Raw genomic sequence first — 22739 nt, forward strand, 5'->3', positions numbered from 1 at the left:
TCAGGTTATCTCAAATGAATGATGATCAACCTATGCCTTCATGTATTATTTATATACCACATATGTAGTTTTAGGAAGATTTTGGAGAGTTTTCAAAATTGCATTGGGATTATTTCTTTTCGCCTTCCGCCGATAAACCCAGATGCCTTAGTTACTGTGAGTTCAGCTGTGTAGGACTCGGAGGAACCTCTCTAAATGTCTAAAAATCACCCAAAGTAACTTTTCTATATCTCAAAAATGTCACACTTGTAAAGGCTGATCTCTCTGGCCAATTTTACGTAAGAAGAGGTGTCAGGTCCCTTAGGGAAGCTGGTAATCATCCTCCTGTTTCCAGCTCTATAGAGCCACAAGGTATTAGCCATCAAAGTGATGACATTTTTAGGTATGGAAAAAACAGTCACTTGTGCAAGATTGAATCTTGGCAATTCTAGGCCTCAGGAAGGGGTAATTTGGGGGGAAGGGGGGAAAATCCAGCTGTTGGAAGTTGCTCATGGCTTCAGAATGCTAAATCCAAGTGGAGTCAGATTAATGGGTAAAGGGCATGTGAAGTGATCAAAGGTTCATGGTAAATAAATGTATCATATGACTTTGCAATATATTATGTGGTTCCTCAGTACGTCACATGGCTGTCACTTCTGTGTATGTGCTATACTTTCATTTTTATTTATTGTATGTATTTATTTAGTGTGAAAGTGACTACAGACTATAAGTCCCTCTTAAAAGAGGTGGGATTTGAGGAGGGATGCTGCAGTCACTGGTGGCTAAATATGGTCTAAATAAGGGTTTGGGGGCCGAACTTTAGGCCTTTCTTTAAAAAAAAAAGAGCTCAGCCTAGAAACTTTGATAGGGTTCTCTTTTAGATTGCAACCTCTTTGTCCTGGGACCCTGAGATAACGTAATATTACATCTGTGTGTGATGACATTGAATCATGAGGTTTGAGCCTTATGCTTGATGCATATAATAAATATTATACTCTTAAATTGCCCAGCTAGTTGTGGTTGGAAAGATGAGGGCCCTTGAAAATTTGAGATGGGAAATAGATAATTTTCAGACCTTGTTTGCAGTGTACCTGGGCACATCCATTACTGGCAGCTTTTTGCTCTCTAGGAACTTGGGATCCTGAGACTGAAGATGGGAAATGGATGATGATCAAGCACTTCTCTTATTTTTTCAAACTCATCCCACCCTAAAGCCCAGGCTTTCCCTCTGTGCTGCAATTGAACCTGGAAGGCTGGTGAAATTGACAATGAGATGAACTTGTTAGATAATTACCTGTGAAGGTTTCTTACACTGATTACATAAACCCCACTGGTTGGGGAAATCCTTTTAAAGGAATATCTGCTAATGGACTAAAACACCTGCATATATTATTACAGGCTACTGGGATGCTGAAGGGTTCCCAGCTTGCTCCTACCAGGTAAACCTGGTGCATCTCACCTCTTTGTCCCAAGCATGGCCCTTAAATTGTCCGTTCAACTAAGCTGCAGCTAATATGATGGGTAGTACTGAGTTACGTTGAGCGCTAGATGTAATCATCCACACAGATCAATAGTAAGCCTCAGTCTCCTTGACACACCTACTCCCTTATGCTCAAGAGCACAGGGTAAAAAGGGACAAAGTGTGGATGGAAGATAGGTGAGTCTGGAAAGACACATTAATCATAATCATACAAATAAGACAAATAGCTGAGTTCTCTCTTCTTTGGCCAGGTCTCCTGTCAGTAACTGGGGGACCACACTGTGGTGTTCTCAACAGGTGTTTGCGCCAAAGCCCACTGACAGCAGTGGGAGGCTTTCCATTGACATGAGTGGGTGCTGGATCAGGCCTAGATTTAGGATCTGGATCCCCGGTCCATGCTAACCATGCTAGAACAACTATTTTTCTGCATATAAAAGCCGGGGCTGGCATTAGGGGGTAGCAAGAATGGCAATTGCCTGGGCCCCATGCCAGAGGGGGCCCCGTGAAGCTAAGCTACTCAGGCTTCAGTGCCGGGTGGCAGGGCAATCGGCCCTGTGCTTCAGCCCCATGCGGTGGGGCTTTGGCTTTCTGCCCTGGGCCCCAGCAAGTCTAATACCAGCCCTGCTTGACAGCCCCCCTGAAACCTGCTTGTGGCCCCGGGCCCCTGGTTGACAACCACTGTGTTAGAGCATCAATCCTCCTCAGTGGATCACTAGACCAAGGTAGGACAACATGGCTCATTACCCAGATGCTACCTAATTACACTGACATGTTTTTTAAAAGTTATCTTATGAGGGATAGACAGTCAGGGCTCTTCTGTACCTCGTACCACTTTCCCTTGTGCTTGAGGATAGCTGCCCTCTGGCACCTACTGGTAATGGATTAATGAGCTCTGAAGGTGGACTTTGATCTCAAGGAGGTTTCCTCAAGGAGGAGCACAGATTCTCAGCTTCTGGGGCTGGCAGATTGGGGTCAGAGGCAGAATTTTCCCAGGGCTCATCCAGAGCTGTGAAGAAGGCAGTTTTCACTATTGCAGCCATGAAGAGCTCTGTAATGTTGTTATATCTGTTTAATTAAAAAATGAAGCCACTGTCCTCTCCTCTAGTCCATGAGGAGCTTTGCCTGGGCGTTTTCACACGTGTCTTCTGGAGCTGCCACCTGTGCCTCTCCAGTGGCAGCAAAGTGTAGTTCCCCAAGTGTTTTGTGAGGGAATGGAGAGCTGCTCTGAGATAAAAACCCAGCTGGTAGGAAGTCACGAGCTGTTGAAAAATCCCAAGAAACTTCAACTTGTTTAGGTTGGTTTTTTTTTTCTCCACCTGGTGAAACAAAAGCATTTTAATAATGGTGGCTCCAATGTTTCCATTGAGGTTTCGGCTCTGGTTTCCCAGGGGAGACTTTGGACATGTGCATGTGTGTAGTAAGTTGAGGAAGGCAGCATGTCAAAGGAACGCCTCAGTCGCGTTCTCTACTCCGTGCAGCTGACACAAAGAGTTTGCAAGAAGTACTGCTATGCAAAATATTGTAAGCAAGAGACCAAGATAAAAATCACTCGAGCTGATCTCAGTTCTGTGTCTTGATCCTGCATTGCTCGGAGGATGATCCCACCATCATCTCCACGGCACACAGTGTGAAACCTAGCACTGGTGAACTAATGTGTGTTCTCCCCGCCCACCCCCGGCTCTGAGCCCTAAGAGAGTGAATCCAGGCTGTCGTGATTTGATGTATGCCTCCCCATTGTGTTCTGAGCCAGGAAGTGAGAATCCTGGCACTGATGAGCTGCTCCCTCCATGCTCATGCTGAAAATTTGAACGCTGGCTTTACTTCTACTGTAATTACAGTTTATTCAATTTAGAAGCAGTTATTGCACAGGCTCCTTAGAACAGCCTTCCAGCCCTGGAATCTTTGTAGAACAGCTCATGGTCAAATTACTTCATTACAGGGCACGGTACCTCCATCCACATCTGTTTAGATTTATAGATTAAACCACCACACCCCCCACTTCCAGTTATAAACTGACACCATATAATTTGTATGTCACTTGATATAAGACTGTGTTTATTTTAAAGACAATAATTAGAGATAACAATTGCTATAGAAAAATAAACATCTGCTCAATGAGGGGACCGAGTAATTAAGGACAATTATTGATTTCCATAAGCAAGATGCTCTGACACAAACTTATTGCAAATGCAGCTATGAAAGTAGGAAACGTACTGTGAAGAACCATAAAGTTACGGACCAGAAAAACGTGGTGAATGAAATAGGAGCTGCTAACAAGAAATGAAATAGATATTTCTTTTCAGAATTGTATTTTAGATGCAGTTTTGCTAGTAATAATACTTAGAATTTACACAGGGCTTTAGATTTTTTTCAAAGTTCTTCATAAGGATTAATCAATTAATCCCCCTAAAATCCTTGCAAGGTAGGTAAGTAAGTATTATCCTTATTTTACAGCTGTGGAAATTGAGTCGCTGAGGGCCAAATTCTAATCCCTGTTACATCAGTGTAAATCCTGCGTGACTCCATTGAAGTCAGTGTTGCCATCTGGTGTAACTGAGTTGATTTAACCCCAAAGATATTTGTTGTGAGGGGTAGTGCCCACATATCTATTCAGGGGACACCATCACAGGGCCTAATCACATCAGCCACACTATCAGAGGCTCGTTCACCTGCACATCCACCAATGTGATATATGCCATCATGTGCCAGCAATGCCCCTCTGCCATGTACATTGGTCAAACTGGACAGTCTCTACGTAAAAGAATAAATGGACACAAATCAGATGTCAAGAATTATAACATTCATAAACCAGTCGGAGAACACTTCAATCTCTCTGGTCACGCAATCACAGACATGAAGGTCGCTATCTTAAAACAAAAAAACTTCAAATCCAGACTCCAGCGAGAAACTGCTGAATTGGAATTCATTTGCAAATTGGATACTATTAATTTAGGCTTAAATAGAGACTGGGAGTGGCTAAGTCATTATGCAAGGTAGCCTGTTTCCTCTTGTTTTTTCCTACCCCCCCCCCCCCCAGATGTTCTGGTTTAACTTGGATTTAAACTTGGAGAGTGGTCAGTTTAGATGAGCTATTACCAGCAGGAGAGTGAGTTTGTGTGTGTATGGGGGTGGGGGGGATGTGAGAAAACCTGGATCTATGCAGGAAATAGCCCGACTTGATTATGTAAAGAGTTGTCACTTTGGATGGGCTAGCACCAGCAGGAGAGTGAATTTGTGTGGGGGGTGGAGGGTGAGAAAACCTGGATTTGTGCTGGAAATGGCCCACCTGTTGATCACTTTAGATAAGCTATTACCAGCAGGACAGTGGGGTGGGAGGAGGTATTGTTTCATATTCTCTGTGTGTATATAAAGTCTGCTGCAGTTTCCACGGTAAACATCTGATGAAGTGAGCTGTAGCTCACGAAAGCTCATGCTCAAATAAATTGGTTAGTCTCTAAGGTGCCACAAGTACTCCTTTTCTTTTTGTGAATACAGACTAACACGGCTGTTCCTCTGAAACCTGTCATTTTATAAACATTTTCCCCAGCTTCTTCTGTGTGTGAATAGTTTTGTTTGCTGCTTTTAGGACTTCATTGTCAGAAGTGCTCTGTTTTGGGGCATGCAGATCTGTGTAAATACCTGTGTGTGTACTTTTTAGTCAGGAACATCTGATAGGATTTACAAACGCAAATCCCAGTTTATATGAGTATGTAAATTCTGTCATTTATATGCACAGGTTTTAGTGCTGAAAAGTGCATACACAGGTGATTACACACATACACATGCAGACTTTCAGAGCCATATTGAGGCCCCTGTGAAAATAGGACTAACTGGGGTATGACTAATGTAGTTTTTGCTCTAGTTTTAACTCAGACTAATTCATTGCCTGTGCTAGGCTGAGCCCTGAGGTAAACCACAAACATCTGTGTCCTGGAGTATCTAGATTAGCATTTGCAATTAGTTTATTAATTTATTAAATTAAAACAAGAGCAATATCTTTAGTCTGGACAGACTCCTAAGTGATAATTCAAATGAGCAGGATACTATTGTCTGGAATGTAGCCAGGGCCCCTTAGTCCATTCATCTGATCTGATTCTTGATTCTCTTCCCTCATTCTCATCCCACATGCCCAGGATGTACAAGCTGGGTATAAGGTACAAGACAGGGCCTCTCTGGCTGCTGCCTTTGCTGACTAGGCAGGGCAGTGAGCAGACCCACTGTTCTGGCAATCCTAGTGTCAGCATTTCCTGATTTTCATTATCTACAGCAATTTGAATGATTGTTTTTAACCCTTGAGTCCCTTTTTCCAGTCTTTGGGTTTCTCCAAAGCAGAGAATGGTAACTAAGCCAGATTTTGTGTGAGCTTTGAGATACTGATAGATGTCCCATATGGATTTGAGCAAGACCACCGGTGCTTCTCGCTATGGAATAGCATGGAGCCTCTCAACATTCAAATAACTCTTTCTAAAGTAGACGCCAGAGCATTTAATAATGACCAGAACTTTTTATTTCTATTGCTCCTTTCTGGACACATTGCACAAATCTGAAGGTTCTTACTGATATGTTACTCAGACAAAACTCCCATTGAAGTCAGGCAGAATTTTGCCTGAGTAAGAACTGAGTATTGACATGCTGGTTTTGGTCAGTTATGTCTAAGTTTTGCCATTGCTTTTGGTGGGGTTGGAATTTGACTCTGTTTCCAGCAGCCATGAAGTGCTCAACCCTGTGGCCATAAGTAGCTCTTGGGCTTTGGCGTTTCATTTAGAGTTTCCAGGAACTTTAAAGTTGCTTATGTGTTGCTTCTCTGAATATACTATACAGCATTTGTGCCGATTCATATGCCAGAAATTATCTAGCACAAAAAAGCATTTTATCCACTTAGTTGCCACTAGAGAGATGGTTACTGGCAGTTAATAATAAACTTGTTAATTTTAAGAATGCTTGCACTTAAAGTATTATATGGCCATATTTTAAAGTGTCCCTTTCTTCTCCACTAACTTGGTACTGGATATAATGGCGCTGATCTAAATAAACCAAACTGTCCAAAAGCTCTGAAAAAATTAAATGATATTAAAAACAAATATGCACATATGGAGTCTTTGCTGATATAAATGGGCGCATCTTTATTGACTTCGGGGAAGCTATGCTCATTTACATTAGCTGATTATCTCGACCAAAGATTTAAAAGGTGCAATAATGCCCTGTATAGGCTGAGACATTTCCCAACAATTAGAAAAACATTAAAAACAAATTGGGCAGACAGGTCACCTAGCGGGCTTCTAAAACAGCTCCCAGAATTGGCTCCTAAATGGGGATTGCTCTTTGGTCCCCCATGCTCACAGCAATTTAGATTCCCAGAAATGGACAGTATGCAGTGTTCATTTTATAGGCCATCTTTTTGAATCAAATTATTTAAAATCTTTTCAGCAGTTCAAGACCCAGTCGTCTTCCTATTACAGGCAATTATCAGTATTTACAAATACAACATTGATTCATTTTCTGTTCGCAGAAATCTGAACACATCTCCCCTAATTAGTAGGGCATAATTTAACTAAATTGCTATTTATGTTTATAATGCACTCATTTACATAATAGTTTTTCAAAAAATCAGAACCATGAAACACACATGAAATTTCCTATAACACTGGAAGAACGGGAGAACACATGTGCATCAACACAGAATGTACCATAAATACAATATTTAAAGGACAACGTTACTTCTTGATTCATGATCTTTACTTGAACCCTTCCCAAAAGATAATCTGTCTTCTGTTGGCATCCTCAGGAGAGGCCAAGGTTGGGATAGGACTGAAAAAATAACTGCCCTATTACTCCTGGAGTGTCTCTCACAGTAGACAGAAATAGGGCTAATGGCCCCAGAAAGACCCTGTGCTTTTCTCTGGTTCACTAGCTCCTAGGTTAACACATTACACAGGGGTCCTTATTTTCCACTGCCTTGCACCTTGTGTCATCATTTACACTTGTGCAAAAATCATCATTCTGAACTGGTGAGGGTTTATACTCACTTTGTACTGATATAAATGACTATGCAAGGTGCACAAATCTGAAGGTTCTTACTGATATGTTACTCAGACAAAACTCCCATTGAAGTCAGGCTATCAGGCCTAAGTTGTCCTTAAGTCCTGCTCTGGATTGAACAGCAAGGGACAGCTGACTACACTAAATCCCATACAGATGGGTTTGTGTACACTGAAAAAGAAAATGTGTTCTTAATTCGGGTCAGCTAACTCAGGTTAGAATAGCAGAGAAGACATAGCATCTCAGCTTTTAACTCCGGTTAGCAGCTCAAGTTCACCCCTAGGCTTACGATTTAACCATAGGTTTGTCAGTAGGACACTATAGCATTAGGACGTGAAGGGCAAAGATATTTCCGCTCACTCTTCTTTTCTCATGTCAGCCTTTCCCTTGTATCATTGGTGGGTTTCCTTCTTTCTGTTTGGTGGAAAACAGCAATGTGCTCTTATGATTTTCAGTTTCTGGCTTTTAATTATAAATGAAAAGGTGATGATAGCTCTCCTCACTCCCTTCCTTCTCCCCCAACCTGAAATTAGAGTGCTTCATTCCTAGTGAAGCTGAGGCCCAAGGAAGACTGACAAATTGTCAACTGTCTGCATATCATATCCTCATCTGTAGCAGCCCATTTTGTAGACCCTGGATGTTGATACATATGGGGTACCCTGGGATAGAAAGTGGAAGTCCCTTTGGCAGTGAGAAAGGAGGGAGCAAAGTATGGAGGTGGGATGTTCAGATGAATTGTTATGTAAACCTTTTATTTGCATTTGCTTGATTCCCAGTGATCTCTGCCTGCAGGGGCTCTAAAATAAAACACTGATCACTAGTCTACACTGAGGGTTTCTGCCCCTGGTATAGCTGCACTGGCTCAAACCCTAAAGGTAGACTGGCAAAGGCATCATTTGCACAGGTGCACCTTGCCTCTGTTTAAATCCTGGATAAGCTGAGCCAGTGCAAATTACAGCATACTGTTACCTTAGGGATTGCACTGGTGGAGCTATACCAGTGGCTGGCCAGAATGTATGGACCGCTTTGCACCTCCAGAAGTGTTGTACAGATTTTTAATTAATGAACTTCTTTAACTCAGAGGCCTAAGAGCTAGCTAATTTTACTGTAGAATAAGAACCAAACAGGAACCGATCCAGAGCTTTTATAACAATGCCTCTGCCATGCCCTATTAGGAAGGATGGAACCCTGGATCCTCTGCTCTATCACTTCAGCTACAGGAGTAACTCCTTTAGTTGATTTGCTTTATTAGGTTCTTATCCCCTAGACTAGCCACTAGAAGGAAACATAACACACCTAGCACATTACACACTCTGTGTGGCAGAAGAAGCTCATCCTAAACATCTGAAGCGCACAGGTGTTCAAATTCCCTTACAATCCACCTCTGTTTAACAACTCCCCACTACGGGTTATCAGGAAGGATAGCAGCCGGGACTTTTCAGCTCCAAAGCCTTTACTGCTTGAACTAAAAGAGCAACTTGCTTAACTACTAGCAGTAGTAGGCTCTTATCCTTTACGTGGATTAGCCACTAGCAGGCCACACACACACAAAGTGTCTCTTGCTCGTAGTCATCATGTGACATTGGCAAGCAAAAATCCAAAGGAAAGGTTTAATTTTTCTTTTTCAAATATACACAGTTAAGCGAATTTGGGGCTGGAGAAAGGTGCTGGATTGAGAGCCCTTGAGAATGTCGTCCTCTCTCTACCTGCACGTCAGGCACAAGACATGCAGCACTAGGGCAACCTTCCTTTATTTGTATTTTTTAAATTTGGCTTGGAGGGAGAGAGAAATTCCAGTGATCTCAAATATGTAAGGCCTAATTCTGTTCTCTGTTACGCCAATGTAAATCTTGAGAAATTCCTTGAAGTTAGTGAAGTTAACCCATTGTAGAACCAGTGTGAAAGTACAATCAGGCTCATTGTCTGGTTTCTACAAGGCATGTAGTGTTTCTCAGTGTTTAACATTTATTAACGAGGTAGACACAATGGTTAAGCTTGAGCTTTTGACGTTGTCTGACAAGTTCGTGGCCAGGGAGAGGCACTGGACAATGAGACACTGATGAGTGGCGTTCTGATATATATTTCTCCCCTTTCAGGGAGTCCCTTGCACCCACCCACCCATCCCCAGTCTGTATACTGCTTGTCAGTTACACACAGGGACCAACACTCAAAGAAGAAATGGAGGTGACTTACCTGTAACTGGAAGTTCTTGAGATGTGTGGTTCCTATTTGTACCTTCTGCTCTGCTTTGGATCTTACCTGATTCGTGGTAAGAGGAGGAAATGGAGAGGTGTCGGCTTGCACTATCTCTTATGCCCTCTGTCTGGAGCACAAAGAGAGCAACTGTGCACATGTGGGCCAACAGACACTGCTTACTAAGAATCTCCAGACTTGGATGTGTGGCACACGTTTACCCATGTGTGGGATAAAGATAGGGAACTCACATCTCCAAGACTTTCCAGTTACACATTAGTAGTCTCCACCTCATCCTTAATTGTTAACATATTTAAATTCAGATCCTGCAATCTAAGGTACCAGCAATTCAATATAGTACCTTAGGGGAGAACACTACTGCTTCAGGTTAGTCTTTTGTCACCGTCACTGTCCTCTCGCAGGCGGCGTTCTGCATGGTGCAACCATGTAGTGCTGTACCATTGCAACAGTGGGGCTGCTGGGAATCCAGCTACGAAGAATACAACTGGAAATTAAGCCAGAGTATTTTAGTATGGGGCAAGGGGGGAAGAGTTAAGGCTGATGCAAACGTGATGCACTTCTTCTTTTTGTAAAAGACATTCAGAGCTCTGCCTCACGTCGGAGGCCAGGGGAAAGCGATGGACAAAGAGTAAATCTGTGCATAGCCACAAGTGATTAGTGCCAAGGAGTCGCTGTCCAGTCAGAGGAGTGGAGCCAAGGAGGAGCAGCAACGGTAGCATTGCACTGCTGTGAGAGCTGTGCACCAGCAATGCCGTTAATTTATTGAGTAGACTGAATTTAGATGTGGGCGCGTGGTCCGGTCCTAGAACAGCTGGGTGCAGGGAGTTGCCCAAGGCAGCGGGCAGGCTGTTGCTGGACCTAATTTCAAATGGGTTTGTCATTGCTGAGCTCTTCGTTTCTATGACTTGTTTATGTTATGGCTGAAGAGTAAAAGTGCTTTGTGCCGTGCCGGCACTTGACCAGCTGAGTTTGAACACGGGTTGTGTGGTGTGCGAAGAGAAAGTTCCAACAAACCTGGCACACAGTGCAGAAGAGGGAGGGAGCTAGAAAGGCGGGTGGGATTCATTTCCTGGGCATAAATAAGGGTATTTTCACAGTTTCCAAAGTATGGTTTACAGTGATGTAAAAAGTAGGCATACATCTGAGGACAAACCATTGGATTTAGTGGTAGAACCCCCATTCACTCCACTGGGGCCAGATCTTTCTGAGACACAGGCTAATATGAGTCCATCTGGACGTGTGGTTTGCCATGTGAAAAGGCCTCCCAATGTTCGTTGTCTCTCAAGGATCCAAATCCACTATATTCAGCTTATAAGTAAAAAAGATGGGTTTTTTCCTCCTCACTCTAAACCCCAGTCTGGGCTGTGAGAATTAAGCAGGATTTTTTCCATTTTGTGCAGTGCCATTGGTTGCACAGGTCTCACTGATTCAAACTTAATAGACAGTTCTGTTGATGATGCACAAGAAGTAATAGAATCCAACATACTCTCCTGCAGCTGTGTTGGCTCTGCAGTGCTGATGGGAGTAAAAAGCAGCAAAAACTTATTTTAGTCACTAAAGGCAAGCAGATCTGACTGAATACACACAGGAAGTAGATCTGTTGAGTAAGAAGGTGTCATTTTTATGTTGCTACCCTTCAGAGCAGAACCGTACTTTATGGAAGGGAAGTTGAAAGGTAAAGGGACAGATGCTAGTCTAACACTAGTGTAAATTGAGCGATCTCATTGGAGTTACTCCAGATTTACACTATTGTAAATGAGAGAAGAATTTGACCTATAGTCTGTAATAGCTATTGATACCCCTAGTGCCAGTTACTGGTTGGTTTTATTTTTATTCGTTTAGGTTTGTCTCTGTCCCAAATGTTGTGGTATCATCTAGATAAATGGTCGGAGAAGGATTCCCTCATTCTGTTGCATGTATGACCATATAACTGCCCTGAAAATTATTTTGGGACAGGAAACCATCAGTGGGTTTCAACATTTCATCAGAACATGTTGATGCTTTTGCATGCTGTGATAACATTGCATCATGATGTCCATTTGTCCGGCAGGAGAGACTGAAATAGAAAGATGACAGCCCCATTAATTGTGGCAGCACTGGGAGAATTTGGAAGTGATCTTAGGCCAGGTCTGCACTATGGAATTTTGCCAGCACAGCTCCATTAATCAGTGGAGTGAAGAGGTATGATCCCCGATGGATATAGCTGTGCTGGCAAAAGCCCCCTCTGTAGACACAGTTATATGGGAAGAGCTGCTCTTGAGCCAGTATAGCTCATTTGTCTTAGTGGGGGCCAGAATAAGCAATACTGTCAAAAGCTCAGTTTTACTGGTATAAGCTACGTCTGCATTAGAAGTGCTTTGCGAGTATAGTACACTGATATAGCTGTACTCTCAAAGCGTTCCTAGTGTAGACATGGGTTAAGTCCTAGTGCTGCAGGATCTTCTGCAGTTTATTCATTATTCACAGGGTTTTTTTTTCCTGGGAGTAAGAAGGACTAATGGAAAAACATTTGCATATAAATAGCCAAACTGCCATGTAAGATGCTACCAGCAAAGAGCTTAACAGGGGATGTCTCTAACCATCTTTCTCTCTCTATCTCTCTGTTTCTCCTACAGGGCTTGTGAAGTTGGGGGTTCACTGTGTAACATGTCAAAAGGTCGCGATAAAAATTGTCAACAGAGAGAAGCTCAGCGAGTCGGTGCTAATGAAGGTAATTTTCTAATGGGAGATTTGAGGGGGGGAAGCATAGTTCTTGGCTCTGTGGCTTCTGTTCCATGCAAAATTAATATCTTTAATTATGTTTAACAAACATCCCTGTCAGTTCTAGGACTGTGCTGTGCATAATAATAATAATAATAATAATTCAGGGGTGGGGGCGGCTGGAATTAAAGAGAAGGAGTATGCATGTGCTTTAATTAAGAGCAAAATTAATGGCCAGCCTCAGTGCTGTTACTGCTGGGCTATGGCAGATGCATGTGTTGGGGTTCTAAGTTCCACCAGATGGTGTGTGATGCCTGTTACTCTTGGAGATTGGTGAGGACATCTATTCTGTTATGTGCGTGTTCTTGCTGCTGTTCTGTGGTATGGTTTCATTCTGCTCTTTGATCTAATGCACCAGATCCTCGTCTGGTGTAAACTGGTATAGTTCCATTGATATCATTGGAGCCATGACATTTTAAACCATATAAGGATCTAGCCCAATGAGTTTAATTACCAGGAGAACCTGCTGTTTTGTTTATCTGATTTGATGAACAGCAGGGCCAAATACAGCCCTGACATGAGTGGAATCAACAGAATTGCACGGTTTAAGACAGCAGTGAATTTGGCCAATGTATGGGCAGTTTGCAGCCCATTGTTGACCACATATGGCACAAGTCTTTTCACTATTGTCACTGTGAGGAGTTTCGTTGTGTGTGCGCTTATGTATAGTAGCTATTTTCCAGTACTAGTAGGTACAACAACCTCACTGGGAATGGAAGGAAAATTGGGGATTGAAAGAACACCCTGCTAATTTTAGGTCCAAACTTTAGATTTAACAGAAAAAGGGGGTCAGCATTTCTTCAAGTGAATGGAAATATTTTCAGCCTTTGTTTTTTGGAATTTCAGTGATATATTTTCCTCAACCACCTTCAGCACTGGGAACTCAAATGGCCATGTGCTAGTCCACAAAATCCAGGAACTGAAATAGACAGGCAACAAAACTAGAACTTAAAGGGCAACTGCCCAGTCTAGTTTCGTTTTCTAAGGGGAGTAAAATGAAAAAGTAAATAAACTGCATACCTGGCAAACATTAAACTAGACTTTTAATACTTTGATTAATTAGTAACACAGATAAGGAATTTATTTAACATGATTTTTATGTTAATTGTGAGACCCTTTTAATGTGCAGTGTCTTATATCAAAGATGTTATTTGTCTCATTGATATTTCATTGAGGGGGGGCAAAGCAGAACTTCTAGCATTGCAAAGTGATCCCTTTGTTTTGAGCTGATTCACTGTTGTGTTACTCCAGTTATGTGTAAAACTGGAGTAATGCATTGGTGGCCCTTGTTTCCAGGGATAAGTGCTGAAGAGTGTCACATTCCCTGTGCAATTCTGCAAAATTCTTCTCTGCAGGACACCATGTATTGTGATTTCCTGCTGAACCTTTCACATCACTGCCCACAAAACTTTCTCTTACTAAGGCTCTCCACTGCATACTCAATAGGCTGCGATAGCATATGGAAGTGGAGTGGGTATCTCATTTATTACATAAATGTAGTGACCAAATGTCTTTTCAGGATTGCTCTATGTCTGACAGTCAGAGACGAGGCTTTGGCTCTCTTAAATTAAGTTGGGGAGGACTATTAGCTATTTTAATCCTCAGTTCTTCAGGAGAAGAACTGAGGAGACATGAATTCAGTTACTCCCAATTCATACTACAACATCACAATACAGCTGCTGCCAGCCAGCTGGCTGAGAGCCTACAGGGCAGAGTCAGCAGCTACAGGGAAGAAGCCCAAGGTGGGGTCAGATAGTGTGTGGCTATATGCTGCCAGTCCCATCCTGCAAATGCTCCCTCTGGCTCCTCAGTCCCAATGGCAGGCCGTAGCTCTCTCTGCCAATGGGCCACTCACCTCAGTCAGTAGATCCAAATGTTGCATTCTCCACAGTCACTCTCCCAAACCAGGGCCCAGATCCATGGAACCTTCCTTAGTCTACCTCTGAAATGGATTTGATAAACATTTCCACCTGCAGTATTGAGGATGCAGAACTGTGGCCATTTACCCTAGAGCATAAGGAAGAAGTCTGCCCTTCAGCATCTAAAATAAGCACCAGTGGCCCACACAGCATGCAGCTCTCTCCTGCAGAGGACTGCCATTGTTGTTCTGTCTGTATCTGCTTCTTAGAGCTTTTCTCTCTCCAGTATTTTTTCAGCTAGCCCTTTTTTCTGTGTGTGTTTTGTACATTCAGGGAACTGGCCCTTCTCCCCACAGCTGCTCCTCATCTGAACTTTGCAGAATTGAGAGGCATTTGGTAAAGTGCTTTCTAATCATAGCATAATACTATCAATATTTCTGGAGAGAATAATTCGGAATTGAAGCAGCTGGTCTCAATTAACAGAACTGCCGCTGTGGAGATGACACAAGAGCAGGCGTGGTGCAGCATGAAGCTGCAGTAAATGTATAATGTGAGCCCCATTAAAGGGACTGGATTGTAGGTAGACTGCTAAGCAGATGTGTATGGGTTGTCTGTGGAGTAGGCACTTGGTGTTCTTACACTTTCATGTTGTGCATAAATCCGAGAGTCGTGCTTCTTGCATAGGTCCACCTCTGTCATGGTTGGAACATTGATTTTAGGTTGAAGCAACAACAATGTGTAACGTCTTAGACCCGTACAAAAGACAGAGGGCCTGATTTTGACTTCACTCCACTTTTGCACTGGTGTAACCGATTTGAGCTGGATCATCCATCTACATGTTTGGTAGCATCCATTGATTTGTGGACACAGTGGGCCAGATTCTTCTCTCATTTACCCTCGTGCAAATTAGAAGTAACTCTGTTGAAGTCAATGGCGTTATGGCAGTTTTCTCCAGATGGGGACCTGGCTCATTAACTTCAATGGAGTTACTTCTTATTTGTCAGCAAGAGGAGAACTTGGCCCAGAAAGTCCAATGTCCATAAATCAGTAGCCATTACTGACAATACAAATTTGCAACATGTGGATTTGATTTTCAATGCCAACAGGGGAATTGAGCCACACAACCCCCACTGAAATTAACGTGAGTTGTGTGACTAAACTGCCTAGTCAGTTTTGAACATCTCAGCCTGTGTGTTGCATGTTAAGTTTATATCCTCTAGAGCTGAGTTACTCTATGAGCTGCTCATTCACAGTCCTCCAAACATGGTGGGGAGATGGAGTTTGTGGCATCCTGTCGCTTTAAATCTAAAAAAGACCTTGTGAACTCCATAGCTAGCATTCTGGATTCTACAGCACTCTGTGTGGTGCTGCAGATTGGAAGTTCTGCACCAGCATCATTTGCACTTTAAAAAGGAGGATTTTAATGAATTAAAAATGAAAATGGTAGTACAGGATAGTAGCCCTTGTGTTATTTACTATAATATTAAATTCCATTTCATTTATGCTATCCTCATATTTTCAGGTTTTGAATTTGCGGCAAACTTGTCTACTGTCAGTGCCTCACTGCATCATGTCAGTTGTCAGAGGTGATGCTGGAGCTTTCGGCAGATGGATTGGGAGCAGTTGTGGCTTTTGGCACCTACGGAGGTGTGGAAAGGATTTAGGGATTGTGAGATAGACAGAAAAGTAGGATATTTCTGCTAAAAATAATCAGCAGTGAGGTTCGTTCACAGTGGTGACAGGTTATTATTTTTTTGATTTCAGAGTTAATACCCCCTTTGAGATTAATGTGATCATGTCACCCCTCTCAGAGCTATTGTTTCAGCCTATCTGCAGATTCAGGCATGAGCTTATACTTTGTTCGTGCGTCCAAGATTTTCTACCTGACCATAAGAAACATAGTTATGTTTATTTAAATGGACGTTTAGATTCTGGAGCACAATTTCTCAGCAGGCGGTCAATTCTACAGCAAGTTCTGCAGCAGTGGACTCACAGAACACATGGGGCCCTGAATAACTGCAGCAAGGGGTGCTAGTAATATTATAAAGAATTGGCCTTGTAGCTGATTGGCTAAATTGCAGCTTTAAGTCACTGCCACAGGCTGGTGAATGCATCCTGTCAGCATGTTATCCTGAAGCTTGAGCTGAATCTTTATATATCCCTCCAGAGAAAGAGATGTGTAACAGGAGTATAGGAAAGACTCACAGGACATGATTTCCACTTGTGTTACAGCCTCTTTTCACTACCCTGGCAATCGAAGGGTAGTCTAAATGAGCTGGAAAGTGGGCATAATTTTCTGCTACAGTGATGTGAAGTGGTCTTAGTGCAATGGAGAATTCAGGATGTGGTATTTATCCATGAGTAATGAAACTTAAAAGCAAATCATGGTTCTTTGTTCAGTGATCATTATTTTGAATTGTAGCTCAAACCACCATTATTAAACCTAGGGCACGGGTATTGGATTTCCACAGTTAGAGCGAGAGCTTACCAACGGTAGTATTACCCATTCCCACAAGGGGACTCTCAGAAGAACAGGAAGTAAGGTATGCATCCTGCTTCGGATAACTTCCCAAATTGTACAGGAAGGAGCCCTTCTGGGTTTAAGCAGTTAGTTGGGGCAGTGTGTGGGTGTCACAGGGAACCCTCTCTCTGATATAGCTGAGGTGTATTTGGAAAGTTTCTGTAAGTCACCTGAAACACTGCCAGAATATGCACAGCTGCTTTTTGTTTGTTTGTTTCAATGTGTTTTTGGTGAGCCGTCACGTGAAATGTTTTTCCTGGAAAGGCTGTGCTTGTGGCACCAAGAGGAAGGTAAGAGGTGAGTGGGAAAGAGACGGTGGCCTTTGATTAGTTGCCTAGACACACAGGGATCCTGAGAAAACCACAGGCAGGCACAGGCTTGACAACAGAGAATTGACCTACACTTGCCTTTCTTTGTGTGCATGTGTCCTTTATTTATTTTACATCTTGCCTTGTGTGTTGGCTTTTAATGGAGGCTAGTATCTCAGGGGAGTGGACCCCCTTCATCATTTTCCCTGTAATGTCACACATCTAGGAGCAAAGAATGTGGCCATTCTTATAGGATAGGGGGCTCTATCCTGGGAAGCAGTGACCCTCTGAAAAAGTCTTGGGGGGCCCTGGTGGATAATCAGCTGAACATGAGCTCTGAGTGTGATGCTGTGACCAAAAGGACTCCTGCAATCCCTGGATGTATAAACCAGGGAACTTCAAGTAGGAGTAGGGAGGTTATATTACTTCTGTATATGACACTGTTGCCACTTTTACTGGCATACTATGTCCAGTTCTCGTGACCACAATTCAAGAAGGATTTTGAAAAACTGGAGAGGGTTTAGAGAAGAGCCACCACAGAAAAGCTCTCCTCAGGAAAAGACTGAATAAATACATTGCCCTGGCAACATGCCTTAAAGGTCAGTCCTGTCAGTCCAAGGCAGGGAAGAGAATTCCAGAACCCATAGTCTTCTCTTGGAATGCCTAGCTTCCAAACATGTTAATCTTTGGACTATCAGCTTGACTGTACTAGCTGACCACATGGCTAAGTTGGGGTCTGATCCAAAGCCCATTCAAGGCAATGGAAGTGTCCTGATTGACTTTGATGGGCTTTGGATAAGGCTGTGAGAATACAAAGAAGCATTTGGTCGCAAAGGTACACTGAAAGAGAACCTGTTTATGACTTTTCTAGGTTTTTTTTTCCGTTCTGGCATTCAGTTTTGAAAGCTTGCTTTTGGTAAAATCCTCATAAATGACGAGGTGATAAGGGAGATTTTGTGTGGGTTCAAGACAAGTGTGTCTCATCAACAGACCCAACCAAAACCTATAGCAGGAGTTCAAAAAAACTTCAGGGGGAAGCTAATCTCTTTCTCTCTCTGTTTTAGGGCATATCTATACAATCCTGTAGTCTGAACTGTGGGGCAGTGTAGACATGTCCTTAGAGCTAAACAATGCCATTAGGGCCAAATTCAACCCCAGTCTAAGAAGGTCAATATTCAGTGGAGTCACATCCTCTTACACCAGGGCTGAATTAGACCCAGTGGAGGGCAGGGGGAGTTCAGATGGACTCTCCATTAGCATAAATTTGCTCCAGTTGCAGTCAGCTGGAGTTTTACCATTTGTAGCCGGGGGTGGGACTCTGAGATGGCACCAAGCATTCTCTCAGGGTTTGGCTGGCTGGTTCCTGCTCACCTGCTTCAGTCTAACTGATCTCCACATGTGGAGTGGGGAAGGAATTTTCTCCTAGGTCACATTGGCAATGACCTTACAGGTTTTTCACCTTCCTCTGCAGCGTGTGGGTTCAAGTCACTTGCCAAAGTATATCTCATTTAATCATTTCCCTGCCATTGCGGGGGCCTTAAGCACTGGTGCATCTCAATCCCTCCTATTCTCTGCCTATGGTACATAATACTCTAGTCACCTGTGGGCTGCAGTGCTTTGGTCTCATTTTGGTTGTTGGTTTAGTGTGCAGGTGCTGGGTTGTGTCGGTGGCCTGTGATACCCAGGAGGGCAGACTAGATGATCTGATGGTCCCTTCCAGCCTTAAACTCGATGACTGTATGTCTGCCGTGGAAGCGAAGTTAGGCCACTTCTGAAAATCTCACCCAGTAGGTACAGATTACCAGAGAAACAGAAAATCCATTTATTTTTCCAATGTACTGTGTTCAGATGAACCTAGGATACTGGGACACAAGAGACCTGGAACATTTGTGTGTTCAAAATAATAAGTATGAGAGAAAATAATATTTCCTTATATTAAAAAAAAAAAAAAGCCTTAAGGAAAAAGAGGTTTTTTAAAAAAAAACCCACCAAACCTGTCAGAGTTCCGGATTTAGAAAAACTGCACTGGCTGGCTTGTATTGCTTACTGTTCTCATGATTGACAGATTGATTTTAAGTTTAGGAGGGTTGGCTGTACAGTAAGCAGGTCTAATGGTCAGGGCCTGCTGCTCCAGTCTCTCTTTTAGATGAGTGTGTCCTGAGTCCCTTGAATGGAGTTCAGCTGGGTCTGCTTCCTTGTCAATAACCCCCTAGTGCTGCCCATCCCAGGAATCTGAGATGGGTAGGGGGACCTGGACCCTCCTGCGCCACTTGATGCCAGCCCAGGGCCCTGAAAGTGTGAAACTGTAGGATGGCCTATATTCAGGCCACCTCCTGTTCACCTTAAAATCATAGAAGATTAGGGTTGGAAGAGACCTCAGGAGGTCATCTCGTCCAACCCCCTGCTCAAAGCAGGACCCATCCCCAACTAAATCATCCCAGCCAGGGCTTTGTCAAGCTGGGCCTTAAAAACCTCTAAGGAGGGAGATTCCACCACCTCCCTAGGTAACCCATTCCAGTGCTTCACCACCCTCCTCGTGAAATAGTGTTTCCGAATATCCAAGCTAGACCTCCCCCACTGCAACTTGAGACCATTGCTCCTTGTTCTGTCATCTACCACCACTGAGAACAGTCTAGATCCATCCTCTTTGGACCGCCCCTTCAGGTAGTTGAAGGCTGCTATCAAAGCCCCCTTCACTCTTCTCTTCTGCAGACTAAACAAACCCAGTTCCCTCAGCCTCTCCTCGTAAGTCATGTGCCCTGGCCCCCTGATCATTTTTGTTGCCCTCCGCTGGACTCTCTCCAATTTGTCCACATCCTTTCTGTAGTGGGGGGCCCAAAACTGGACGCAATACTCTAGGTGTGGCCTCACCACTGCCGAATAGGGGGGAATAATCATTTCCCTTGATCTGCTGGCAATGCTCTTACTAATGCAGCCCAATATGCTGTAGCCTTCTTGGCAACAAGGGCACACTGCTGACCCATATCCAGCTTCTCATCCACTGTAATCCCCAGGTCCTTTTCTGCAGAACTGCTGCTTAGCCAGTCGGTCCCCAGCCTGTAGCGGTGCATGGGATTCTTCTGTCCTAAGTGCAGGACTCTGCATATGTCCTCATTGAACCTCATCAGATTTCTTTTGGCCCAATCCTCCAATTTGTCTAGATCACTCTGAACCCTATCCCTATCCTCCAGCTTATCTACCTCTCCCACCCTTCTTCTTGATCACTTACAACCACACCCAGTGCCTCAGTTTGGAGTATGGCTACTGTTTAGTTATAGTCCTTTGTTTCAAACCCCACAGTAGAGCCCTGTGCAGGTCTATTTTTTTAATCCCACTCCTAGCCCAGCCCACAATACCCACGCCCACCTGCTCCCGCATTGTGTCTTCCATTTTTATCCCACTTCTGCCTGCAAAAACCTTAGATCCTGCCAGTCCTGCAAGAGAGACAGATTCCCTCATGCTACTAAAACATAAAAAGTTGGTTAATATATTATATATATAAACGGAATTCAGACACAAGTTTTACAACTAAAAGAATACAACAAATTTTGCTTAAACCATGTAAAATACTTTAACTCCTGTTATAATAGACATCAAATCTTTCTATCCCTCGCTTAAATTTAAGTATTAAAACCTTATTTTTTTTAAAAAAAGAAAAACTTCTTTTACATTGCTAAACACCATTTATGGCAAACTGCTGTCAGGTGTATATCACACGGAATGTCAAAACAAATTGCACCACCATTTTGCTTAAAAGGTGCAGATTTTTTTTCAGGATTATAAAATAAGTTGCTTTAAAAAACCTGGATTTTTTTTAAACCACTTAAACATCGTTTTTAGAACTTTGAAACCTATCGTTCAAGTTATTTATATGTCAGGATTGTTATTGCTTTTTGAAAAACATTTAACAGAAACACTGCTCACAGCACTAGCTTTTTGATAGTTGGAGCCTCTGTTTAAAATGTATTTCTAAGTGAATGATAATAAGGTCAATTTAAACAGCAGGTGTAGCTAAACTTGCATTTTGTTTAAACTTGCATAAACCCACAAATTACTGCAGTCTGGGGGGTTTTTGCCCACCTAATCCAGCCCACAACAGAGTACATTTTACACGCTCTCGCTATTATGGCAGTGGGTCCTGTGGGACCCGCAGGATCCCTATCCCGCTGCAGGGCTCTACCCCAGAGTCTCAGGGCTGATGGAAGTGATCCTCTGGTGCCCCTCACAGGTTCTCCCTACCTCTTGGCTGATGCCTAAAAAAAAGCAGAGGGGGGGGACTCACAACCAGATCGCCTCACTAAGCGCTCCTTTTCCTACTGTTGCAGGGCAGTGTTCCTTCAGAAGCTGACTTCTCTCCTCCCGCTTGTCTGCGCTGCTGGGCTGGAGCTCTCTTTGCACAGCTCTTTTCCCCAGGAGCATGCTTCGCAGTGCCTGAGGCACAGAGCTTTCCCGGCCCAGTACTGCTCCTGCCCCAGCCTTTCCCCTGCTTCGGCCCTGGTGTGGGGTTCGGAAACATTATCACAATAAGGTTGTCATGTTGCTGAAGAAAGAGAACCACCCAGAAGACTTTTATATCCTTGGAAAGATCCTGATTAAATAGGAAAATTAAATAAAATCCTCCCCCCAAAACACACGCAAACTCTCTCACATTCACATTTACAAAGGCAGTCTCTTTCATGTTGTTGAGTGTGCGTGCACACTCTCAGATTTATATGAAGATCGCTTCCACATTGCTGTATGCATGCACACATGCATGCATACAAACACAGTCCAGCTCACTTTAACACCAGTGGTGTCTTGCAGGTTGCTGAGTGCACTTGTGTGCGTACACACAATCGCACACAAACCCTCTTTTTGGTTCATCTTCAGTTTAGAGAATTACAACTGGTTTGTCTTCTTTTACCTCTGGAGACGAGCGGATTAGAAGCGTGTGCATGCCTGTGTGTGTGTTTGACAGTGTATAGGTGGTGAATAAACTGTCGGAATGATTGGCACTCATCAAAGAGCTCGAGTTCACAAACACACATGCAGCCCCCCCCCCCCCCCCCCCGCGACCCTAGTTTGTATTCCAGTAACAACCCATTTAGCGCAGCACAACTTCATAAGTGATATTCTGTCTTCTAAGTTCAAAGAAACAAAAAGCACCTTGCTGTATGGAAAACATGAGGAAATAAAAGGGTTATTTTCCCTGGCTTCCTCCTGCCACAGGGAGTTTGGGACTAGGTATCTGTTACTGAATGTATAATGGAGAATGTTTTGTTTTAATCTGGAGCTGGCGAGTGGCACTGAAAGCTCACTCACTTGTCATCTGTTGGAGCAGTTAAAGAAGTTGGATAATTGTGTTTTCCTACGGAGAAGAATCGCTCTCCTCCTCCTCTTTCCACCACACCCACAACTCAGCACAGTTTGAGTTATTCTTTAGGAGGGGAATTAAACAAGAATCAAGAGCACAGGCTGTACCTGTCAGAAGAACAAACCTGTCAACAGTACATGGTGCCTTTCGCTCTCTAAATTTAGAGTGATCAATTGACGCATTTAGGCAAGTTATAGCAATAATTGGACCTATTTTTTCTCCTACT

General features: G+C 43.3%; 1 protein-coding gene across 17 annotated transcripts in view; it reads left to right on the forward strand.

Moving 5' to 3' along the window:
- Window positions 1-22739, forward strand: part of BRSK2 (BR serine/threonine kinase 2) — a 426862-nt gene that overhangs the window by 206864 nt on the left and 197259 nt on the right. For all 17 annotated transcript variants that reach the window (XM_075129314.1, XM_075129315.1, XM_075129316.1 and 14 more), the window contains one exon: window positions 12328-12422. In XM_075129314.1, the coding sequence (XP_074985415.1) occupies window positions 12328-12422 (95 nt within the window). The remainder of the gene's footprint in view (window positions 1-12327; window positions 12423-22739) is intronic.

This window comes from Caretta caretta, chromosome 6 (genome assembly GCF_965140235.1).
Source record: "Caretta caretta isolate rCarCar2 chromosome 6, rCarCar1.hap1, whole genome shotgun sequence".
Classification (NCBI taxonomy): domain Eukaryota; kingdom Metazoa; phylum Chordata; order Testudines; family Cheloniidae; genus Caretta; species Caretta caretta.